This window comes from Crinia signifera, chromosome 6 (assembly GCF_055691185.1).
Source record: "Crinia signifera chromosome 6, ASM5569118v1, whole genome shotgun sequence".
Lineage (NCBI taxonomy): Eukaryota > Metazoa > Chordata > Amphibia > Anura > Myobatrachidae > Crinia > Crinia signifera.
In genome coordinates this window covers 271,233,625-271,259,295 of record NC_139222.1, presented here as the reverse complement: position 1 = coordinate 271,259,295, position 25,671 = coordinate 271,233,625, and the positions used below count along the sequence as shown (strand labels likewise).

At 47.5% G+C, this 25,671-nt stretch overlaps 1 protein-coding gene across 2 annotated transcripts in view; it reads left to right on the top strand.

The window, feature by feature from the left end:
- The first annotated feature begins 337 nt into the window (after positions 1-337).
- ZMAT4 (zinc finger matrin-type 4) overlaps positions 338-25,671 on the top strand; it is a 307,125-nt gene continuing 281,791 nt past the window's right edge. Inside the window, exon 1 of one of the 2 annotated variants that reach the window (XM_083149591.1) lies at positions 338-756. In XM_083149591.1, coding sequence (XP_083005717.1) covers positions 676-756 — 81 coding nt within the window. In that variant the 5' untranslated portion in view covers positions 338-675. Of the gene's footprint in view, positions 757-1,189; positions 1,397-25,671 lie in introns of those variants that run through there. The other variant, XM_083149592.1, reaches the window with a different exon arrangement.

The window sequence follows — 25,671 nt, the reverse complement described above, 5'->3', positions numbered from 1 at the left end:
ATTCTGCTGCGCATAAGCAAAACATCGTCCCCTGTGCAAAATCGCGTCCAAGAAAATGAACCAGAATAAGGGCCATAGTATATATATATATATAAATGTATGTGTGTGAGTGTATATATATGTATATATATATGTGTGTGTGTGTGTGTGTGTATATATAGTGTGTATATATATATATATATATATATATATATATATATACACACTATATATACACACATATATATATATATGTTGTAGTGGTAGACAGCCAGCTGACACATTCACGTGAGCCCCTGGTTAACCCTATATGTACAGACCTACTGCTTCCCCTTACAGCCTGCACATCCCGGCTGGTTCCCTCTTGCTCTCCACAGCTCACTCAGGTCCCAGCTGAAGAAGTGTGCAAGTACCTGCTGCAGCCCTACTGAGGTCTCTGGTGGCATCAGCCCCTAAATGCCAGGGACACTGGAAAGGAAGGACATGCCAGCTCCCTGTCTGTGCATAGAGAGGCAGTGAAAGTCAGCACACACACACAGACACAGGCACACACACACACACACAGACACAGGCACAGGCACACACACAAACAACTCATCCATCCCTGGGAATCTATCAGCTCTGTACAACGTGACAGTGCAGAGCAGCAGCCAGCAGAGTGGCCAGTGCTGCCGGATAGGAGATCACACGGCTTGGATGCATCCAGCTGGTGCTGGGGATCCCATCACAGACCAGCAGAGGATCTGGATCGGAGTAGCAGGGACGCCGGCAGCAGGGGTAAGTTTCCCGCAGCTCTCTGCATCCTTTGTCTGGGGGTAGAGCAGGAGAATCCCCGGGTCCCTATCACATGGCTGCAGGGGGAGAGAGAGCGGCTGCACCGGGAGCTCAGCCTTAGGATGCTGCACAGGGCGATGGGATAGGAAGTGACTGCATGCGGGGAGCTGAGCTCAGATCTCCTAGAGATGACCCTGACATGCACATCGCCTAATAATAAATCTGTGGTGTGGCCCTTCTCCGAGCAGACGGCAAGCACTGCCTGCCAGGGTATAGAACTCCTCTCCATTTAAACCCCACTGTCTTATTTCCCCTGTATTTAAAGACCTTTCATCCCAGATGGGACATGGGGACAAGTCAGCATTGTCAGTGCTGGACAGCTCCTGGAGCAAGCCATTCAGCAGGATGTGTTCCCATTGAAAAGAATGGGGTGGAAAGAGGAGGAAGGGGGGAGTGGGGGCTGCCATGCTCTCCCAAATGTGCCAGGGAACAGTTCCCATGCCCAGCTCCTGGCTCTCGCCCATGACCACCTCCTGGCTCTCACCCCTGCCCAACCACACACAAGTTTTCCCAGGCAGACCTGTTTATGTGCGAACAGCTCAGCTTGTGTGGGAACAGGTGTCTATTTGTTTTGGAGAAAAAGGTGAGAATCTGTGTAATTAGAATTGATTTTGTTTTCAGAGCGTCAGCTGAATGCGGCTGGCTGGCATGGCTGGCATAGCTGGCATCGGGGAATGCAAAGTTTGCACAGTGTATAATATTGATATTCCCAGGGGGAGTCTTTGTGTTTTTTTCTTTCTTCAAAATTGCAGCCAACAATTCCGCGCCAACTTGGCTGTGTATGGGAGAAAGGAAGAGATCAAGTGATTATTGCCTTCCGTGGCTCCGTGGTAGTGACACATGTGGCCCTGTGGCATGTGTTTTTGTGTATATAGTGAGAAAATACGAACACCTGTGTTTGCCAGTCGGGTTGTGTTTATAGATCGCTTTGTGGGCATTGTATGTACGGTTATCTATATGGGTACACTCGTTTGGGTATAAGCGATTTCAAATATTATGTCAATATTGTTGAGAATCCGTCAGTCAGGATAATGTCTACATCAGCTTAATAGTATCTTCGGTTTTACTGGTTTAGTAATGATGCTAAAAGTCCTGGACCTGTACAGTGAGTTTATGGCACGTGGAAATGAAGCAGACCAGGCATATCCAAACTGTGGCCCTCCAGCTGTTGTGAAACTACACTTCCCAGCATGCCTTGCCATAGTTTTAGCATTCCTAAACAGCAAAACTGTGGCAAGGCATGATGGGACTTGTAGTTTCACGACAGCTGGAGGGCCATAGTTTGGACATGCCTGAAGTAGACCCAACTTATATTTTACGGAACAAGGCCATAGGTCAAGCAAGGGTCGCAACTAGGGGGGTGGTTGGGGCTTGCATGTCCTATGTGCTGGATGTGATATAAATGCATGCAGGGGGGTGGGTGGAAACGGAGAGAAGCCAAATTACTGCCTTGCCCCCCCGGTGACGAATATCTTAGTTCCGGCCCTGGGGCCGGATGTACCAAGCTTCAAAAAGTGTTAAAGTGGAGAGTGGTAAACAACCAGCTAATCAGCTCCATACTGTTATTTGTCAAACACAGTCTGTAACATGGCAGGTAGGAGCTGATTGGCTGGCTGTTTAGCACTCTGCATTTTATCACTTTTTGAAGCTTGATACTGTACATCTGGCCACTGGTCAAGCATATGTGCAGGCCTGCTCTCAGGCACTATACTGTAGAGCACAGAGTAACGCCGTATTATATATTGGTACTCTGCTGCTCTCTAGCAGGACTGAGCTGACGTAATACGCTGTGCCTTGTTTATTGACTGTCACAGATTATGATATAGGGGACTCGGGTGATGCTGTGGACAAGACTAGTTATCTCTGCCTTATTGACAGTAGAAAGTCTTCTTGTTTCGCAGTATTTCTTGGCTTTGGAATGGGTGTATGCAGTCAAGTCTTATTTACCATGAACTGAAATATGTGCACACACACATATGACTTACAGTCGGTCTCCCGTGTGCCTTTATGCTCCCAGTAGAATTGGTATATGCATTCCGAAGCTCTCGATTTGAAATATTGGCGTTCCTAGAATTCAGGCGCTCGATGCACTCGGCAGCTGTTAAAGTTATGGGGTTCACCGGTTCAGCCTCCCACAACCCTGCAAGAGAGCAAGCAATGCTTTTAGCAAACTAATTACACCCCAGGTTGTATGGATTAGCTCATCTATAATGCGTTCACACATTAGGGCACCATTGTGTTTTCTGTCTTCTGGCTTAATCAGCCATTAAGCCTGTTCTATCCATATATATCTCTATATGTCAATACTCCAATTTATGACTGCTACATATGCTTTAATACGGAATTGTGAGCAGCTTTTCCCTTGTCACATAAGGATTAGAACTGTTAACTTGACCCTTAAAGGTTGGGGGAGGGGACTCCGGCAAAGATGGCCACAGGTGTTCCGCAGTACTGAGGCAAGTTGTAAGAGCGGGAATAGGCCAGGAGTCAACTGTCGCAAGTCAGCGTCAGCGGTGTATTCACCAGCATCCAATCACACGCAGCTAGCTAGCGCTGGAGCCTGTTGTTAGAATACATGATTTGCACATGGGCGTGGTCATCCGCATTTTATATGGCATTCCCAGGGAAATATGTGCCCTTACTGTTCTTGCGATGCGCTATGCAAAGCCGTCTGCCCCCCGCTGTCGGCACTGGACAGGGGGAAGCGGCTCAGTGTGTGTATGCACTGAGCCGCTTTCCCCCAGCGATGAAAACGATCATCGCTGTCCATACACGCTGGGCAAAATCGCCCAGTGTGTATGGACCTCAGGGTGAGAGTTACTCAGTTTTGCACAGGCAGCAAAGTCCTATTGATGGTTCAGGAATTGCGTGTGGATTTGCGAGTCGATGCCGGTTAGTGATCAATTTGCAATTCATTCCTAAATTTACGTAGGGTGGGTGTTCTTCCTATTTGAGCTACTCCTCGCAGTAAACTGCAACTTTGAAAATTTGCGATACAGTACATGCTGAATTAACCCCAATGTCCGAAAACATGGATTCAGCAAAGCCTCGCCCCATTGCGGGGTATACCAAATGCCATGCTGAGATGTCATTAGCTAGACACCAAAAACATAGCTTGATAAATTGGCTCATGCTACAGTCCCACACACGCAGATTTATCTGCAGATTTGTCTGATTGGAACAAAAACATGGTTATGGATGAGAGCAAATGACAGTTGACCATTTGCTTGGAAATGCTGGAAAACTGACAAACTGTCACTGATCCATAACCATGTTTTTGTTCCAACCAGCCAGATCTGAAGATAAATCTTACTAGTGTATGGGCACCTTAAGTGTATGAGGTTGAGTTGTGATAAATTGAGATAATCTTCATAAATACTGTAGTTCCCAGCACTAGAAGTAACACTGACAGTTGGATTTCAGTGGTGTTTATATACCTGGTGTATATGATATCGGGGAGCTGCTCATTGGCTGTACCGGCTGCGGAATTTAAAAAGCCGACAGTGGGGCAGATATATTAAGCCTGGAAGAGAGATAAACTGGAGATAAAGCACCAGCCAATCAACTCCCAACTGTCACTGACAAACACAGTTCATTGGTTGCTGCTTTATCTCCTTTTACCTCATCTCCAGTCTATCTCTTCTCCAGGCTTAATACATCTGCCACAGTACCTGATACAAAACAACTGCTTAGCGATGATTCCCTTTGGCTTCATAGAAATAGATTATTGGGACCCTAATAATAATGGTCTTTTGAAGACCAAAATACCACTGCAGATGCTCATGTTTATTAGACCGGTCCTAAAGCAATAAAGGATACTGCTGATCCCTCTTTTATTTTACAGGTTTTTTTCAGTGACCTCCTGGCTGCATTGTAACTAGGTTGCGTTATTGGATAAAACTGTGTGGCTTTTTCTTCTGGGTCAATATATCAATCATGACTTAATTATCAGTATCAATTCCGATATTCAATTAGTGAAATAGGTATAATTAGTAGAATACTAGCAATTACTCTGCCTGGAGTCGACTTAGCTGTAGATTTGGTTACTGCGTTTCGTTGTTGTTATTGCTCTTCATTGCAGCATAGGTCGACATTGAAAAGGTTGACATAGATTACGTTGACCACTGAAGATCGACAGGAATTAGGTTGATACACTCAAAAGGTCGACATGGCTTTAGGTTGACAGGATCATTAGGTTGACACAAGTATTTGGTCGAAATTGGGAAGGTCAAAAGGTGGACCTGCGTTTTTCACTTTTTTTGAGCCGACATGTGCCGACAGCTGTTATTTCATGCCCCAACCATCCTCTAGGGTGTGGAGATAGAATAGTGTGCCAAGCGTAGAGCGGCACTGTGCCCGAAGCATGGCGAGTGCAGTGAGGGGACGCAGTGAACCAACACTGTGTCCATGTCGACTGTGTTGACACTCGGGACAAAGAAAAGTGAAAAACCCCATGTCATGTCGACCTTTTTGACTGTAGACCTTCCCAATGTTGACCTAATGACCCTGTCGACCTTTTGTGTGGTCTACATAATGCATGTCGACTTTTCCAATGTCGACCTAAGGTTCCACACTCTTTATTGCGCTTCCCAGCATACAGTGGGATGTACTGTACGTGTGCTGTCTGGAAGTTGGAAGTTTCATCAAACATTGTATATAATTGATAACACGCGCACTGCGGCCCATACGCAATATATCGATAATCGGCCGCTGTGTGAATTCGCACAGCAGCAGTCAGGTCTGAATCGGGCCCAAAGTCCAAATGACTTTGGTCTGGGAAGTGTTGTGGAGAGGAGCCTGTGATTCCAGCTGTGTTCTATGTGACATTGAGCATCTGCTTGTACAGCACGCTCAGCTTGCATTGTGGTACTCGGGTAGCAATGTGTATTATCAAAGTTATGTGCACGTTACAGCAGCTGTATCTCATTGAGAGAGGTCACGTCTACAGCACGACGAGACACAGAGAGCAGCCAATGATTGATTCATGCTCTCAAATATTTGGTACCTGCCCAGAAGGTGACTCCTAGCACTGAGCCTTCATGCAGACATGAAACAAGTGCAGCTGTCTGTCACTGGCAGCATGGAAATAAAACATGGATCCTAGGGGAGTGTTGGTTATGTGGTTCAGTCCAGGGTTCCTACTTTTACGGTCTACTCTCTGGGAGAAGCCCGGAGAGGGGACTGTCCGCAGCACTTTGGGGGGTGGGGCCTGATGTAGACGTCATCAAGTCCCGCCCCCAGTACAGCAAATCCTGCAGTTCGCATGTTTACGAGGAGGAGGCGGGGCCAAATGGTGCGATTTGCATCTTTAGCCTCTCCCCACCCTCCAAAAATATGCGAATCGTGGGAAATTTATGCTGCGGCGGGGGCGATGCGGGACAGTCGGCTGAGGAGCACGTTACTTTCACTGTACGGTTTTCAAGAACACACACACACACTATAGGAGTGCGAATGGTGTATACTGTTTCCCTCGCATGGCTCTCAGCACTCGCCAGGCTTCGGGCGCTCGCCACACTATTATATTCGCCTGCCCCGCCGTAGTGGATGGTAGGGCGTGAAACACCACCTGTCGGCACATGTTGGCTTAAAAAAGAACCCCCTGAAAAACGCATGTTGACATTTTGACTGTCGACCTTCCCATTGTGGACCTAATGCTTGTGTCGACCTTCCGTCCCTGTCGAATTTAGCCACGTCTACCTATTTAGGTTGTCGACCTAAGACAGGCATGTCCAAACTATGGCCCTCCAGCTGTCATGAAACTACAAGTCCCATCATGCCTTCCACAGTTTTTCTATTATAGAATGTTAAAACTATGGCAAGGCATGCTGGGAGGTGTAGTTTCACAACACCTGGAGGGCCACATTTTGACCTAAGCCCTGTGGACCTTCAGTGGTCTACCTAACGTATGTCGACCTTCAGTTGTGAGAAAGGAGAACTCACCGTAGTGCCGTGGTAGCGGAACCATTGCACTGCGGTGGAGAGAATCCATCTATGTCACTTGTGTAGCAGCTGTGCCCACATCTAACATGTTAGAGTTGCAACAAAAGGAATACAAGAATAATGACAGCGCCTTTGATACTGCTGCCCGGCAAACCGAAAGTTCGCCGTGGATGCACGCACCCTGTGTCTGCACATGTGCAGAAACGTCCCTGCGCTTGCACAGACACTAAACATCGGTCGCACGGAGAACCGAATGAATCAAAATAAGGCCCAATATCTGATGGGGTCCCCAACACTTGAACTGGACTCCACTGTGCTGTTATTCCTCCGTCTAGTCCTTCCTGTTAGCGCTGCAGAGCGGCTGCCAGCAGTTGCTACCAGTGCGGCACTTATTGCTTTGCTATTGTGCAGAAGATCTGCTTATACTACACGGTTGGGAAGGTGCGTGAGCATCCTGTGATCATATCCTAACCAGCTTGTATACTGTATGTTATTGCCATAAAGCTCTCACTGAGATTGGGGGGGGGGGGAATGTTTGTGAGTGTGAATATACTTGGACCATGTTCTTGTTTTAAGGGCAAATGAGCTATTTTCTGTAACACCCCGAGCCTGCAGCACCCTCATGCACTGTACAATAACACACACACACACACACCAATGTGCGCGCACACACTCGCGCAGTAATTGTTCAATTAGCAGGCACTATTCCCAGAACAATTATTCTATAACCGTGCCTGCTCAGTTCTGGAAAAGGTCAGAAACGTGACACCTAGGGAACAAATAAAAGACGATGCTTAATTCAATGTGTAATCTGCTTAAATGAGGACTGATGGCAGCGTCTGTGCGGCAGATGGATATTTAGATCACTATTGTTATATACCGTGTACTACAGGATTCACGTTCTACCTGTAAACAGCCGCGGGTTACGACCCCAGCGTTAGACATTGCACGTTCTGTTCTTCAGATCTTACCGCTGTTGCCAAATTCTATCATGGACTAATGCTAAAACAGAGGCGAAATAATAAACGCATGGTAACAGTAATATTATTAGTACTGAATGTCGTGTGTATTCGCCAGTATAAAAATAGGCTTTTCTGGATTTAGTGAATCTGCATAATCATTCCCAGTCTTTTTCGGTCGTTTTAATCGTGATTCCGTGTGTGCAGAGTATGACCTACCCGTGGAACCGGTGCTGTTTGTCAGCGTCTGTCCTGTGCACAGACCATGACATACAGCATGGGTCTTCAACCTGTGGTTTTCCAGATGTTGTGAAACTACATGTTCCAACATGCATTGCCACATTTTTTCCTATGAGATCGTGCCAAAATTGTCAGGGCATGCTGGGACATGTAGTTCTACAACATCTGGAGGGCCACAGGTTGAAGACATGTGACATACAGGTTCACAAATCCAGCACACCGTCTCATCCCTGCACAACATGGGAATTACATAGACACGGGTGGTTTTCTAGATGTGTATGTAGCACGAGAGGATATACTGTACTCTAGAGCAGGGTTTTTCAACCGGTGTGCCGCGGCACACTAGTGTGCCGCGGCCAACCCTCAGGTGTGCCGCGCGACAGCTGATCACGGCGACACACCCAGGTCCTCCCGCAGCCGCCCGCCCTACTCCAATGGATGTGCGCGCCAGACGTCAGTGTCAGCGCGCATCATCCATGGTGCCCGCCCCCCCACCCGCCGAGACTCACGCCGACCGCCCGCCCGCCCGCTCTACTCCAATGGATGTGTGCGCCTGACGTCAGTGTCAGCGCGCATCATCCATGGTGCCCGCCCCCCCACCCGCCGAGGCACACTCTGGACGGCTCCAGCATCATCCTATTTCCCACCCAGGCCGCGGCGCCCTCCTGTCTGAAGCGCGGCAAGCACCCCCAGGATCCACTCTCTGTCTCCTCCCTCCGCCTGCCTGCCTATTGGAGATCTCTCAGGCGAGCAGCTCCAGGTATGGGCATCTCTGTGTGGGCTACATGGGCATCTCTGTGTGGGCCTTATGTATAATGGGCATCTCTGTGTTGGCCTTATGTATAATGGGCATCTCTGTGTTGGCCTTATGTATATTGGGCACCTCTGTGTGGGCATTATGTATAATGGGCATTTCTGTGTGGGCCTTATGTATAATGGGCATCTCTGTGTGTGGCATATGTATAATAAGAGGTACAGTGTGGGGCATATGTATAATGGGCAAGTCGGTGTGGGGCATTTGTATAATGGGCATATCTGTGTGGGCCTTATGTATAATGGGCATGTCGGTGTGGGGCATATGTATAATGGACATTTCTGTGTGGGCCTTATGTATAATGGGCATGTCGGTGTGGGGCATATGTATAATGGGCATTTCTGTGTGGGCCTTATGTATAATGGGCATGTCGGTATGGGGCATATGTATAATGGGCATTTCTGTGTGGGCCTTATGTATAATGGGCATCTCGGTGTGTGGCATATGTATAATGGGCATCTCTGTGTGCGGCATATGTATAATAAGCGGTACAGTGTGGGGCATATGTATAATGGGCATGACGGTGTGGGGCATATGTATAATGTACTATGTACTATAATAAACTAATTTTAAAGGAAATAATAACAGATATCAACATAATATATATATATATATATATATATATATGTCAATATTTGTTATTACTTGTCTTATATTTGATTAAAAACTGTTGGTGTGCCTTGGCAATTTTAAAGTCTTGTCTGGTGTGCCGCGGCTTGAAAAAGGTTGAAAATCACTGCTCTAGAGGATATAGTAAACGATATCGCTCAGAAAGGGCTTTTACTGTCTCATCTAGGGCGAGATGTACTAAGCCTTGAAAAGTGATAAAATGGAGAGTGACAAGCCACCAGCCAATCAGCTCTTACCTTACATTTTTTTAAACCCAGCCTATGACGTGGCAGTTAGGAACTGATTGGCTGGTGGTTCATCACTCTCCATTTTATCACTTCTCAAGCTTAACACATATGTCCCCTAGTGTGTACACGCAATGGGCCAGATTCTCTAAGCTTCAAAAGTGATAAAATAGAGAGTGATGAACAGCCAATCAGCTCCTACCTGACATTTTTCAAACACAGTCTGTGACATGGCAGGTAGGAGCTGATTGGCTGGCTGTTTATCACTTTCCATTTTATCACTTTTTGAAGCTTAGAGAATTTTGCCTTTGCATCACGGGGCAGGACCTGGTGGCTTTGCTCTGTTCTGTGCGGCCTCCTGCGGCCTACTGCTGTGGGTTATAGCTAACTACAATCCATACTGAATCAGGCTCATATCGCTGTTATATGAAACGTATATGTGTATCCTAAATCTGATTTTATTTTTGTTTTCTGGAAAATGTCATATTTTAATTAATAATTAATAACAATGATCTTTTTTTTTTTTTTTGGAGCTCTTTATACTAAATGAAACAACCAGTCTATAAAATGAATTGTTCCTCAGATATTGATTTATGAAGACTTGTTCCATGTGTTTATTGTAATGCTCGGCCCTAGAGACGCACAATCCATTGTGTTCTGGAAGAGATTGTGCATCACGCCAAGATTGAGGACGGGGAAGATGACTGAGCTATTAATAACAGGCCGTTCAAAGTGTGAGCGAGGGAATTGGCCCACAGTGCTAGAGGGTTTCCTATGTGTGGTTGTAATGGGTGGTTGCGGCTTGGAGGTCTCTGTCAAACTCTCAGGGCGGGCCCCCTATCTGATTTCTATGAACCCTTAGGTCTTCATATGCAGCGTTGTAGGGACCAACGGAGCCAAACAAGGATCCTGCAGACAAGGAGGGAGCTGTACAGAATGCTGATCAGGGGCCAGACACACCAACGGTGCCACCAACCTCCACAGACGGACCTCAACGACATAGAAACCTCCTCAGATAAGTGACACACACAGTGGGTGGTCAGGCCTACGAGTCAATCTCTGGCCGACATCATGGTCAATGGGATTGAAGAACAAGAAGGCAAGGGACACGCGTCAGCCTCCAAGGAATACCCAGCAGGCACAGGGGCCCCTGAATAGTCATGATTCTCTATGTGTGGGGTGGTACACATGGGCTCCTGGGTGCAGGGGGGTTTGCGCATGACCATTACTGCACATGTGCAAGCCCTGGCACCGAACAGCTTCATCGAGTTACACACTTGCGGGGAGGGAGGTCCAGGGGAGGAAACGGCGCTGGACCATGGGAATGCCCAGCGATTTATGGGTGTCCACATGAAAACGCTGGACACCCGAAGCCTGGTGACCCGAAGCCTGCCGGGGGCGGGCGACTGACGGCGCAGGATGTCAGCGCCTGCTTCATCTTTGGCAATTTGCAAAGGAAATAAAAGTCAGTTTTAACGAAATTTTATTTCCGTAGGAAGGAGAAATCATTCGATGCCAGCGGGCGCATGCGAGGGGATCTGATAGCGAACATGGTACCGAGGGGAATTGGCGGTGCCGGGGGCTTCTCAGCGCTCGGTAAGCAGCTATTTCACAGCTAACGGAGCCAATATTAATCACCCCAATAACCAGATTATTAAAGAAATCAACATACAATATGAACAGTCTGATTTGCCCAGGTGCCGAGCTTGCAAGGGGCACAAATTTCACACTTGTTTTTATACAGGGCAAATACTGGGCAACTCCATATTTACACCGCATTTAGAGAATCCTACATTTATATTTATTTGCTAATACAACATAATTCCCATCTATTGGGCCTGCCTGGTATCCCCACATTCCAGCTTTCCCTGCCTCTATGTCCCGTGCTCCCAGCTGCAGCCCATTTGGATGCTCCGCACAGTTCTGTGTAGAATTGTGTGTGTGTTAATCTCATCTGACAGAATGGCCAGTGTTATGGGGGATGCAGCTGGCTGCTGACACAGGAGCTAATCCTGCCGCTCCGAGCTGCACAGTCCCTACACACAGACCAATGGCTGTCATTCTCCGACCACATCTAGTGCCAAAAGCGTGAGTTGGGGGTGGGGACGTGTCTAGGTAGACAGTCAATAGGTCGACAACAAAAGGTTGATAAAGGCAAAATGTTGAGGTCTACGCAGAAAAATGCTGACACACATACAGTAGGTCGACCAGGTCAACAGGTCGAACCAAACAAAAGGTCATGGAGAAGGTCAATACTGTACATGAAAAAGGTCAACATGAGTACTTCATTTTTTGTGTCAATGCCGACACCTGTCGACATAGTTCCTCAATTAGTATACTGCATACCCTCGAGCCTTGGTACTTAATCTGGTTCACTCGCAAAGGCAAATTCCTTCTCAAATGGACAAAACCATGTGCACTGCAGGTGGGGCAGATGTTACTTGTGCAGAGAGAGTTAGAGATTTGGGTGGGGTTTTACTTCAAAGTGAGATCTATATTGCAGTGTAAAAATAAAGCAATCAGTATTTTCCCTGCACGGAAACCAAATACCACACCCAAATCCAATTCTCTCAGCACGTTACACTTGGATGCTAAAGTATGATTTAAAAAAATATATATCATGTTGACCAGTTTCAGGTGTCGGCCATTGTCATGTCGGCATTTACTTGTGTCAACCTTTTGTTAATTTCAACCTATTGCATGTCGACCTAGCACACGCCAACCTTTTGTTTCTGTCGACCTGTTGCATATCGATACTTTCATCGTTAAGAACGCCCTCCCTCGTCTGTAAATGTACAGCTGGGTAGCACCCATAAATTCCTGCTTCCTGTCATTCAACTTGCAAACGTCTTGCGGTCAGAGTAAAATTTTTGTTGAAATTTGGCCTTGCGCACATGTGCTACTATTGCATGCGCAATCGTTCGATAGGTGGATGCCGTGCGAATCCATACAGCAACGATCCAGTCTGAATAACCCCTTATATCTGGTGCTCATCAATTAGGCAAGAACAGCTAACACTTCAGGTGGTGAGTGCCATCGAGGGCAAGTCTTTCAGAGCTCGATTGGTTGAGTCTATAGTCTGTAGCATAGTTTCTTACCCTCCTTTATTCTGCAGGAGACTCCCTGACATAGCAACAATCTCCCTCTCTCCCTCATTAGTATAGCAATCTCCCTCATGTCACCTAGCCCACATTACACTGTTATATCATAGTTACCTCCCCCCTGCATTCTGCAGGAGACTCCCTGACATAGCAGCAATCTCCCTCTATCCCTCATTAGTCTAGCAATCTCCCTCATGTCACCTAGCCCACATTACACTGTTACACCATAGTTACCTCCCCTCCTGCATTCTGCAGGAGACTCCCTGACATAGCAGCAGTCTCCCTCTCTCCCTCATTAGTCTAGCAATCTTCCTCATGTCTCCTAGCCCACAATAAACTGTTACATCATAGTTACCACCCTCCTGCATTCTGCAGGAGACTCCCTGACAAAACAGCAATCTCCCTCTCTCCATCATTAGTATAACAATCTCCCTCATTTCCCCTAGACCACATTACACGGTTAAATTTTTGGGGGAAAAAGGAATGAGAGATACAGTAGATACATTGGTACTTCTTTACTTTCACGGCGCCAGCATGGCGCCGCGCGTACTTCCGGGTTACGCTCGCCACTAATTAAGTTAAATAAACGGGGTTAACGCCATGCCAACATGGATAGTTCATACCCCCACTATCCATGTTGGCATGGAGTTGATTTTAATTAGCGTGGCGAGCGTAGCGAGCCACCGAGCCCGCAGCGTGGGCGAGCGAAGCGAGCCCCGCAAGGGGACTCTGACGCGCGGCGCCATGCTGGCGCCGTGAAAGTAAAGAAGTACCGATACATTTACATTGAATCATCAGCACCATTTCCCAGAACTTTACCAAGTATAGTAGCTACATTTGGATATTTGTAATTTTACAAGATTCCTCTCAGATGTAGCAGTGCACTCCCACGCTTCTAGGTGCCACGTTCACAATCTCTCCATATATGGAACTAGACACACCCTTTGGGAGGAGCATGACACGCCCCCTCAATGGGGCGCTGTGCAAAATTCTGCTACCAACTATAATGTCCCTGAAACTAGTAGGCAAGTATGGTCTGTAGACTCTATTGAGCCTACGGGGCCTGCTGTATTGGGAACAGGCCGTTCCACAAGGATTCCATGTGATATATTATGGAAGAGTATTTCTGCATTCATAAACAGCAGTTTTCCCATTACCCAGTTACCACTCGCTTCTCTTTGTGAAGCTCAGATTAGATCCATGGTGTGTGCAAAACCCTGAAGACCTTAATTGCATTATCAGACCTGATTAATTGTATCTGCTTGCCATCATTTTCCCATTGTATTTTATTGTGTTGCGTCCTGAATGTAAATCTCAGTATCTTGGGTTATTGTATAGGCGGCTTGATCTCATTTGTATTGAGTGTATATAGAATAAAGGGTTATATTCTCACAGGTCCTGACTTGGCGGTCTTTATGTCCGCACTGCAGGACACAGGGGGTCAAGCGTCAGGGTCATCATTCATAATGGATGAGACCCAGCTGGATAGCACCTCAGGACAGTTGCCAAGGTATCAATGTCAGATGCTGCTGCCAAGCTGCGGGTGTGCTCTCATACGTGTGTCCTATAATTCGGTTGTGCCAAATAGCCCCATGGCGCACCACAGTACTTGTGACTAAGCCACGCCATGTGTCCATACATAATATGCGTCTTTTTCATATCACTAATAAATAAAAAGTACAATGTATGGGTACCCTGGACACTATGGATGGTGGTGGATGCAGCTTCTGTGGTCGGCATCTAAGGTCATGTGGTACCGGGGCTACTGAGACTTTATGTGGGTCTGGGTGGCGTTAGAGTGGGGCCACACCCATCATTGTATACCTATGTATGGCATGTACTGCGCGGATGTTGCTGCAGCGCGTACTTACCTACAGTACATGGCTGATAGGCAGATAAGGGGGTGTGTTTGTTCAAAAAGTGGGCTGACTAGGGGTGTGGTTCAATGAGCGCATCATTGTGGCTCCACCCCCTACTTTACAGTGCCATGGAGGGGGGGGGGGTCACGGTTTAAAGAAATGTGATTCTTTGCAAATTGCGTCATTGGGTCACCCCAAAGGGAAGAGGGGGGGGGGGGCGGAAACACCCACTTGTACTCTGTTTACGGCAACCTGGTAGGGTCTTGGTGGTTAGGAGGGGGGGGGGGGCAGACTGGAAAGTGGGATACTTGCCCACTTTTTGGGAGCCTCCCCACTGACTTCCAAGAGTCTTCTGGCCATATCAGGAGGGTAGGCAAGTATGCTACAGCATCATGGTGGGAGAGTGTGTGTGTCTATGGGGGTGGGGGTGGGGGGGTGATTACACCTCCTCAGCACTACCAGGCCCCTACAGGCTCTGTTGCCTTTGTACATTTCACCCTCCCCCTTTCCCAGTGTAACCCTGACACTGAGGAACAGCAGCCGTCAACTTCACGCGTCAGAATTCTAGATGAGCGACATTCTGATATTATTTGTTCAAGCGCCCCACAAACTCTAGCCCTCACGTACCTCCAACAGGACATGTTTTCTGGATTTCTTTAATCATGCACAGGTGAGTTAATGTCAAATATTGCCGCGATCCCTTAGAGCAGAGAACCAGGGCTCCTGACGTATCGTTCCGTGTTCTATAAGAAACCGCTTTGCCTTTGAACCAGTAATTTTATACAGTAAACTCGTAGATCCATTGGCTGAGCTCTCATTTCCTCAGAATCCATTAACAAGTACCTTATCCCCCAGCATGTAGCAGATAAATCACCCCATACAGTATATAGCGTGCCTGTGACACATGTAAAAATATCTCGCCGAGTATAGTAAAATATGTAAAGGGGTCATGGGCTGAGCGAAGTAATCAGTCTGGAAATTCAGTCAGTTCAATGGTTTCTAGCTGCGCAAAAGAAGAAAATGTAAATGGTTGGAATAAATCTTGTATAACATCGCTCGCTGAGATGGAGCGGAAGAGGCTGCGGCTACGTAGGGTCTGGCGGTTCTTCCCTTACTTAGAGTAATGGTATAGAAGTGTTGTTGTATAATGTATGAGCAGTATGTTGTCTCCTTCCTGTGTATCGCTGTGATCTCAGGGGACGTCACATAAGCAGATGAGGTGAGAGGTGACCCCGGATCTAGCTCATCGCCCCATCACCGAATGCAGAGTACAAGGTTATATCTTTCTCGTACATGCCTACTTCTTGGGCCTCTCGTTCAGCAGCATCCTGAGGGAAATTAGTGCTGGTTTCAATGTTTTGAAATCAGTGATGGTCTATGGCCGATGTTGAATACGTCTGGAGGCATGCCGGCAGTCAGAATACTGACGCTGGCATCCCGACTAGTGGGCAGAAAATTGGCGGCAGAATGCCAAGATGGATGAGAGTACTGATGCCGGAATCCCAACTGACAGCATCCCGGTTGTAAGTATACGGGGCTGGTTAGTGTTAGGGTGGGTGGAGGGAAGTGTAAGGTTTCAGCACTAGTGGGGGACTTAGGGTTAGGCTGTGGGGGGGGTGGGGGTGTGTTAAGGTTAGGTTGTGGGGAAGGAGAGTTAGGGTTAGGCTGCGGGGCTGAAGGGTTAGGTTAGGTGGCGGGGAATGTTAGGGTTAGGCTACGGAGAGGGAGGGCTAGGGTTGGGCACTTAGAAGGGGGTTAGGCTGTTAGGCAGAAAGGTGAGGTTTAGGAGGCGGCGTAGGTTAGGGCTAGGTGCTATTGGTTAGGGTTAGGTGCTATCGGTTAGGGTTAGGCTGTGGAGGGGGAGGGGTGTTAAGGTTAGGTTGTGGGGAAGGACGGTTAGTGTTAGGCAGCGGGGCTGAAGGGTTTGGTTAGGTGGCGGGGTATGTTAGGGTTAGGCTACGGAGAGGGAGGGCTAGGGTTGGGCACTTAGAAGGGGGTTATGCTTCGGGCTGAAGGGTTAGGTCTAGGTGATGGGGTAGGTTAGGGCTAGGCGCTATTGGTTAGGGCTGGACGGTATTGGTTAGGGTTAGGCTGCAGATGGGGGGTTAGGGTAAGGTTGTGGGGCTGCAGTTTTAGGAGGCGGGTAGGTTAGGGCTAGGTGCTATTGGTTAGGGTTAGGCTGCAGAGAGGGGGGTTAGGCTGCAGAGGGGGGGCACTAAGTTAAGCACTTAGAAGGAGGTTAGGCTGCAGGGATGAGGGGTTATGTCTAGGTGGCGGGGTAGGTTAGGGCTTGGTGCTATTGGTTAGGGCTAGGCTGCAGAGAGGGGGGTTAGGCTGCAGGGGAGGGTTAGGCTGCAGAGGGGGGGCACTAAATTAAGCACTTAGAAGGAGGTTAGGGTTAGGCTGCGGGGATGAAGGGTTAGGTCCAGGTGGCAGGGTAGGTTAGGGTCACTGGCCGTTTACACGGTGATTGACAGGAAACCGGTGCTTGTGGGTGGTATTCTGGGAGTCTCAGGAAAACGTGGTTGTTTTAGGGTAAATCATTTGGGTTCAGCTCCGGCCCCCGATCAGCCTGTTTCTGTGACAACCGCCAAGCCCTGGGCTACACGCAGACTGCACACAGTGGAAATATGATTGGATGGTGAGCGGTGTGCGAATGGATTTGCAGCTAATTATAGGCCTGCGGTATTTCCCAAGCTGTGCTAAACAATTAGCGGGAATGCACGGGGCGGGATTTCAGTCCGGCGGCAATGTATACCTGATCGCTAGGCTCTGAAAACAAGCAGCCGTGCAATATCACTGGAAATAATATATACTGTAGTCTATGTGCTCTATAAAATGTGTCGTCGTCCCCCCAGGTCTCTCCCGTATATCCATTTAGAGAATTAAGAACGCTGTTTAAATAACAATGTAATGTGGCAAGAAATGACATACATTGGATCAAGATGAAGCCTTGGTCTTTATTTTTGGAGCAGGTACACAGCATAGGCAAGTATAGTAACAGTTAATCACAGCATGGTTTAAACTCTTCAGAATGTTCCAGTGGTCCGTACCATAGCCTATACCCCGGCCTATCACATGTGCAGCTGTTCCACCATCAAGAGCAATGAGCTCCTGCCCTGGAAACACTTTTATCAGGAAGCCACAGGTGCTGCTAATCAGCCCAACCCTGATCACATCAGTTTTCCTGCTGCTCCTCTAAAACCTGGACCGGATCTTCTGCATTACTTTCATGTGCAAAGATGCTGTCCCTGCCATAGTAATGAATCTGATTTACTTTAAATACCATATGTTTTTTATTGATCGTTTAATTATGCTGGGACACACAATCGTCCAGCAACTTGTCCGTTGTCCGTAGCTGAGCGTAAGTGGGTTCCACCTATCAATGCAGGGATGCTGGAACAGCGTCTGAAACATCGAGTTCTCACAGGTCTCACTGGAGCTAAGTGTAAAGCTACTGTCTCCCTTTGGAGCACTCCCAAAATGGCTCTCTAAATGATCAGTAGCAGCCTCGGTGGCCATCTTGGTTCAGAGAATGAAGCTTCCCTTGAGCAGGTGCCCAATGGAATTACCCTACTTATGGTGTGAAACAGTATAGACAAGAATGCTGGCTATCAATTCACTGAGGCCACTGACCGCTCGCTGGCGGTCGTTTCTAGATAATAATATATTGCCACATTTTAGTGTTAAAGTCTCGCTATGGCATCTGGGGCACCACAGTATCAGAATAATGGCTATGCTCATGTGTGTACTAGGTTATACTAGTACTGCCATGCAGGGCCTACTTACCACATAGGTCACATGGGCAGCTGTCCAGGGCCCCCCAATTCTAGGGGCCTCCGAAGAGGTCACACAATTATAGCACTGAGGCAGCCGGCAGTCCGCCAGTGAATGACTCTTAGCATGCTAATTGGTGGGTAGCTGGAGCTATGCCCCAATCAGAGTGTTGGCCAGCATTCACTTTATGGAAGCATGTGGAGAGATGGGGGAAGATATTAGTGGTAGCTACAAAATACTCACACTGTCTCAGATTACTCAGATTTTGTTGACTCACAAATATGTAGCTGTATTGACTGATTGAGGGGGGGGGGATGTTCTAACATCCGCACCCCAGCTCCGCCCCCTATCGCCGCCCATCACATTCATAATTATCGCATATGCACTAACATATGCGATAATTATGGCAAAGGACAGCTCTTGCATTAAGAGCTGTCCTTTGCGGTGAGTCAGCGGGTCCCATCGGGACCCGGCGGCTCTCTACTCCCTCCCTTACCCGACGCTGCTGCTGCGTGGGGGCTGGCTCTCCTCCTCCCTGCACCTGGAAGAGGATCAGTGCATGGAGGAGGAGGTCACAGGAACGGGCAGCACAGCTCTGTGCTGCACGGACACAGGTGAGGGGGGGCATGATGCGGAGCGGCGGGGGTCCGTGTGGGGCGGTGGTGGGTCGGTGTGGGGCGGTGGTGGGGTCGCGTTAGAAGCCCATAGGCTTCTATGGGGCATGGCCAGATTTTTCTGGCCATGCCCCAGTGCATCCCAAAATGCGGTAAAAACCCAGATAACGGGGTTTTTACCACATTTTTAGCTGAGAGAATCTCCCCCTTTGTGAGGTGTTCGTAGCAAGTCATGTATTGTATTACTAATTAAAAGCCCGTCAAAATCACGGCTTCTAATCTGCAATGTACTTCCACTTTGAGCGGTGACAGTTTTTACTTTCACTTTGAGCTGTGACAGTTTTTAGCCCACAAACTCTCCACCCCCAGTCCCTATCTGCTCCTACCTCCAATCTCTGTTTTCACACTGATTGGAGGATTTTAAAGCTAATGATTAGCATTTCTTGGCTCTGCTTATTGAGGTACTATAATAAGAAATTAAGTTTTACCCATTGATATAACATCACAGTCGACACCACGGTCATTAGGTGGACATGCATACACTCGACAGGTATTGGGTCACAGGTAAAAAAGGTCGAAAGGTAAAAAAAAGTCAACAGGGCAGTGGGCAAATGACAGAAAAGCACATGTCGACCATTTCCCCTTCCACCATTTCCTTGTTGAGCTTTTGATCCTGTCGACTTTTTTTCTTTACTTGCTCACCTTTTGTAATGTCTACTTTTCATCTCAACCTTTTGACCTTGTCGACTTACTGACTTGCGACTTATTCATTGTCGATCTTCAACCCGCACCCATGCATGTGCGCACATCAGCTCTAAATGAGGCCTTCGGGACATATTTAATCACAATGTCTAAAACGGGGTAATACGTAATCCTGCCCTGAAAGGAATGTTTTAGACCCCCAGTAAATGGAAAGTCTCAGAAGCCATGTTACACCCGCTGTCTGCTCCTTGTACTTGCAGATTGGAATGTGAAAAGCAGAGTGTGTACTAGCACAAAATGAGGGGAACAGATGGGTATGAAGGTTGTGCAATATTCCCTGCTCTGTTTCTCAGACCCGCAGCCTTTCCCAGCCTCCTGTTCCATACGTCCTCTTCCCCGGGCCTCAGCATGGAGACGTCAGAACGAATATTACGCTTCTTCCCAAAGCTCACTTTGAAATCTGATTTATAGACTGGGTAAATAAAACGCTCTGGGTGGATTAAATAACACAATTGGTTACAGCCTTGTACCACTCCCGTCTACACTGGCTCTCAGTGTTAATGTCTCAGCATTTCCCTGGCAGGGGTGGGAAACAGCAGAGTTAATTTGCAAAGCAATCGTGGTTGCAAAATGTCATTTCATATTCATAGTTCCAGCGGTTTTTGCCGACGTTATCTACATGCAATGCAAATGAGCTTCTGCCCGTATCGGATGCAGGCTCCCATTGAGGAAGTGGGAACGATGCAGGGTAGCGCTGGGATAAGAAGACGAGGATTGTCCACCCCTACTCTCGTGGGCTGCTGGGCATTTATACATGTTAAATGATCATTCCAATTTGTGAGACACGTTTCTGGGCACAAATAGGGCGCAGGCGGAGCGACACTTTATTGTCAGCCTATTGCCATAGATTAAGTCATTACTGATTGGAAGATGTTATACCCCAGACCTAACCAATCTGCGGCTCTCCAGTGAAACTACACATTCCAGCATGCTTTGCCACAGTTTTAACATTTCCTAACAGGAAGACTGTAGCAAAGCATGCTGGGACTTGTGGTTTTACAACAGCTGGGGAGCCTCAGGCCTGGTGTACACAATGGATGATTGTATGTCATGCTGAAATAACACAAATCACACCAAACTATCCGATATTGAATAGTCGCTCGCTTTCACACACCGAAAATCAAGTCCGTCTTGTGGAAATAATGGGACTAGATTAAGCCTTCATGGGCCCGGAGGGCTTAACAGATTGGGGGTCCACTCCTCCGGTTCTCTCCCTCTTATCAGATGTAAGGGCTGAGGGCATCTGGTCTGCTCCCATTGTATGTCCAGGCCTTTATTTAACTCATTTTAGGTGATCTAGCCCTTGTTCTACCGCTGCAGGTGTCTCTTTTGCTTGTGAGGACAAGACTGAGCTTGGCAAAAAATGGGCCCGGTGGACCACCTCCAACCGCTTGTCATCTGCCCCGCCCCTGCGCATTGTTAGGTCCACCCCCACTACTGACTGTGTGCTGGGTGGGGCTTAAAGAGGGGACTAGGGGCATACACCTTAATCTGGCCCTGCCCACCCCCTCCCTCCACCCCCAACTATTCTTCTCCCTCCCATCATAAGGGTATCTGGAATCATTACTTTAAGGAAAGTCTTGGAGGTAAATTTACTAAGATGGGAGTTCTATTGAAGATGGGATGTTGCCCATAGCAACGATGGGAGGGAGAGGAAAAGTTGGCCATTGGCTGGCAACGTGACAGTTGCTGCGATGTGTTATTGTTAATTCTAGAATGTTCTTTCAAATATGATTTGGCACAGGGTGTCTCTGTGCACACAATACTATTCTTATCATGATACGAAGGACCCATTTATTTTAAATGCTTTCTGGAATATTGCTAACTTGTATTATGTATTATTATAACGGGATCCGGCAGGGGCGAAACTGGATAGGCCCCATAGCAAAAGTTTGTAAGGCCCCCTATTAAGCAACTGACAGTGATAAATGTCTGTTAAACATATTACTTAGACCAGTGGTTCCCAAACTTTTTGAATCAAGGCACCCTATGGTATCGGAATTTTATCCACGACACCCCTAGGCCAAAAATCTCTTATCTAGTAATTAAGTAAAACTATTAATTAAATAAATTGTGTTCATATGTCATCTTTAAGTTTAATTATGTAGTGAGGGATAATATTTGCTTCTGTATGACCAAATATTTTATGATTGGAAGCTGCAAGTGCTGGTTTTGCCAATTACATTGACCATATTAAATTTAAATTGGTCCTGGTCCTGCAACCTGAGGCGCCCCTGCAAGGGTACCAAGGCACTCCAGGGTGCCATGGCACAGTTTGGAAACCAATGACTGAGACGGTAAATCTGGGCCCCCTTCAGCCATACCTGCCGACTTTTTGAAACTCCTCTCCGGGAGAAGGGGGACGGGAAGAGGCTTCGTTTTGGGGGCGGGGTGAGGCTGATGTCACCATGCCCCGCCCCCATGACAGGCAGCCGCATCAATTTGCCGGTCCGGGGATGGGGGGAGGGGCTAAAATAAGGTGAAATGATGCGAATCGTGTCATTTTAGCCCCGGTCCTACCCCACGGACCAGCAAAATTCGTAGTTTTACCGCGGGGAAGGGGGGAGCAGGGGCTGTGGGGAAAATGCGGAAGACTTGCCCACCTTCCCAGGGGGGCCGGGAGGGGGACCCGATTTGCGGGACCCTCCCGGCCATTCCGGGAGGGTAGGCAAGTATGCCTTCAGCTCTGGGCCCCGTAGCAGCCGCACCCCTTGCACCTATGGTAGTTACGCCCTTGGGATCCGGACCTTGCATCGTCATTGCAATAAGTCAACCACTATTGGCCGACATGGACAATAAGTGGGCACAAGCAAAAGATCAACATGTAAGTGGCCTGACTTTTTTTTTTTATGATTTTTAAAAATGTTTCCGTTTTTGTACTTCATCATCCACACGATCTCTGGGAATGGTAAAGTGTTGTGAAACATGACAAACACAGTTGAATGGATAGTTTATATGCACCCTCGTCTCTCTCACTCTCTCTGTGCTAGGCCATACAGTACCTCCCAACTGTCCCGATTTCCGCGGTACAGTCTCATGCGATTGCTGTACTGTGGTTCTTGCACAATTTTTGTTTTATCTTTTTCTGAACATCCGAACTTCCCTTTGAAACACCAACAAAAGACCAAATATAAATGTATAAATGACCTCTCCTACGAAGCTGCTGGCACTCACAGGCTTTACAGAAAGAGAGCAGCACAAACTGCTAGTGCATATAGGGTTCAGGACGCAGCGCGCAGCACACAGTACAGTCAGATTATACAAGTGGTTGGCGGGGGAGCCATCTAGACAAGAGCTCTTTACACATAATCACAATTATTCTGCACTCACCAAGAGGTCAGACGCCTTGCCCAATGCCCGAGTGTTATGGGGGCAGCTAATCAATCCCACTTGTAGGAGTCTGAACTCAGTAAAAGCTGAAGTGAGCTGTGACGTATGGGCAGGCTGAAATGCAAGGGGAAGGAGTGGCAAACGCGGGATTTTTAGAGGGGGGTTTCCAAATGAATCCAAAATCTCCCACTCTGCAGCACACTGGAGTAAGTACGGGAGTCTGGGGGAGCGGTCACAGCCCTGAATATTGGTCTATTTTTGTACTGGATACTGTATAAAATACAGTATTAATATTTAACAGTACAGATGGTCTAGTATAGGCTGTTTCAAACATTTAAATAAGATAAGTGGTCAGGAGAAGGTTAACAAATAAATACACAAACATAACAGAAACAGTACTGCACTCTAAACTCACTATCTCCCACTGCATGGTAAGGCTCCTGTCTCTTCCTCCTGGCAGCTGCTCTCTGGTCCATTGCAATGTTTGAGGGCTCAGATCCACACATACAGTAAATGTGGTAGAAGCTGGTACACTGGGCATGTGCAGCAGCTCTGCTCTGTCCCTTACACTGCATGATGTGGTGGCAGCTCTATTGATCATATATATATATATATATTATTAATATACCAGTGCTATTGTCGTCATAATTTAAGGCACTTGCCAGGAGGAGGGGGGTTTCTGTGCAGCCAGAAACCCCTCCTGCATTTGTCTATGGGGGGTGTTTGTCCACTAAGAGTATATTTGCTGTGTAGTGCCTGCACAATCCAAACCTTTTTTAATTTATCCCCCAAAAATAAGCATTTTCTGGAACTCTAATTGGTTTCTTTGGGTGTGGCATTAAAGATCGACAGTGAAAAGTTCAACAGTGTTTAGGTCGACACCAAAAGGTGTCGACGTGCACAAAGTCGTCTTAGACAAATTGGACCCCCGGTTAGTGTACTGTACTTGATTCGCTCTCCGTGGTTTAGGGGAGGGTTCTACTGTTCCCAATCAGAGTCCATTATGTCGACCACTATAGGTTGACACATGAACTAGGTCGAAATGGCTAAGGTTGACAGGGTCGGAAGGTTGACTCAAGCATTAGGTCGACAATAAGAAGGTCGACAGTTAAAAGGTCGACATGCGTTTTTCACATTTATTTTATATAACATGTGCCGACAGGCGGTATATCGTTCCCTGCCATCCACTACGGCATATAATAGGTGTGCTTAGCGCAGCGAGCCCTGCGGGGGGACGCGGTACACTGATACAGTGTCCAGGCCGACACGCTGAAATTTTGGACAAAAAAAATGTGAAAAAAAAAATCATGTCAACCTTCCCATTGTTGACCTAATTCTTGTGTCGACCATCCAACCCTGTCAACCTTAGCCATGTTGTCATATTTTATGCATCAACCTAATATTATGCTGACCTTCATTATGTCAACATTATGTCCCATACCCTGGATGAAAAATTATATAAAAAAACACAAAAACCTCAGGTCGGTCATATGCTGTGTTAACCATTGTCAGGTAGACCATTTGACTGTGTCGACCTTTTGAACATGTTCAGCATACTGTATGGTGTCAACCTATTTACCTTGTGACGATGCCGGTTTCCTTAAGGTTCAAGCACCCGAGTTAGTGGCTGAATAGTGAAATAATACATTTTACTGTATGTACTAAAGGAACAGTTGGGGAACACTAGGAGAGATGGGAATGTGCGGGTGGATTCTGGATATTCGTATCTCTGCCAAGGATTCAGTATGAAATCCCGGCGCTCAAAATCCCGACGCCGGAATCCCGACCGCCGAAATCCCGACAAGGGGGGGACGTGGATCGCCCCCGCTCGCCATGCTGCCGGCCCGGTGCCTCGTGCACGCTAATTTATTCTCCCTCCAGGGGTGTCGTGGACACCCACGGATGGAGAAAGTGTCGAGATTTCGGCGGTTGGGATTCCAGCGTCGGGATTCTGAACGCCGGGTTCCTTACCGCCGGGATTTAAACTGCATCCCGCTGCCAATCCCCATGATAATGTTACTATGCGCACTACAGAAGCCATTTAATATACCGGGCGAGTTATTAAACCCACGAGGCAAAGGTCAGCAGGGTTAATAGTTGTAGCTTCGTTTGTTTGCAAATTTGCATTTTCATTGGTTTTATAATTAGGAATGGAGTGCAGGCATCCCTTAGGGTACGTCTATGCCCTGTGGGAATAGCAGCAATGGGCACCTTGATGTGTGCTCATTGCCAATACACTACTTAGGCTGATTCTACTGGGGTCAGCGGCACCACCGGTCCAGATGGGCCTTAGGGATTGGTGTCATTGAGCTGGAACTTGAATACTTTGAGCGGAGTCTGATGGGACGACAGAAGGCATCATCTAGGCCTTGGTGATGGTTATGCCATCAGTAGGACTGTTTTTTCTACACCACCATCCATGGCTGCCATCCGGGAGAGGGCAGGTAACTCAGCACAGCAGGTTGCAGGGTGGACGGAACGCAGCATAGAGGGTGTCGCAGGTCAGGACCGGATGTATTAGGCTTCAAAAAGTGATCAAATGGAGAGTGAAAACAGCCAGCCAATGAACTCCTACCTGTCATGTTACAGGCTGGATTTGAAAAATGAC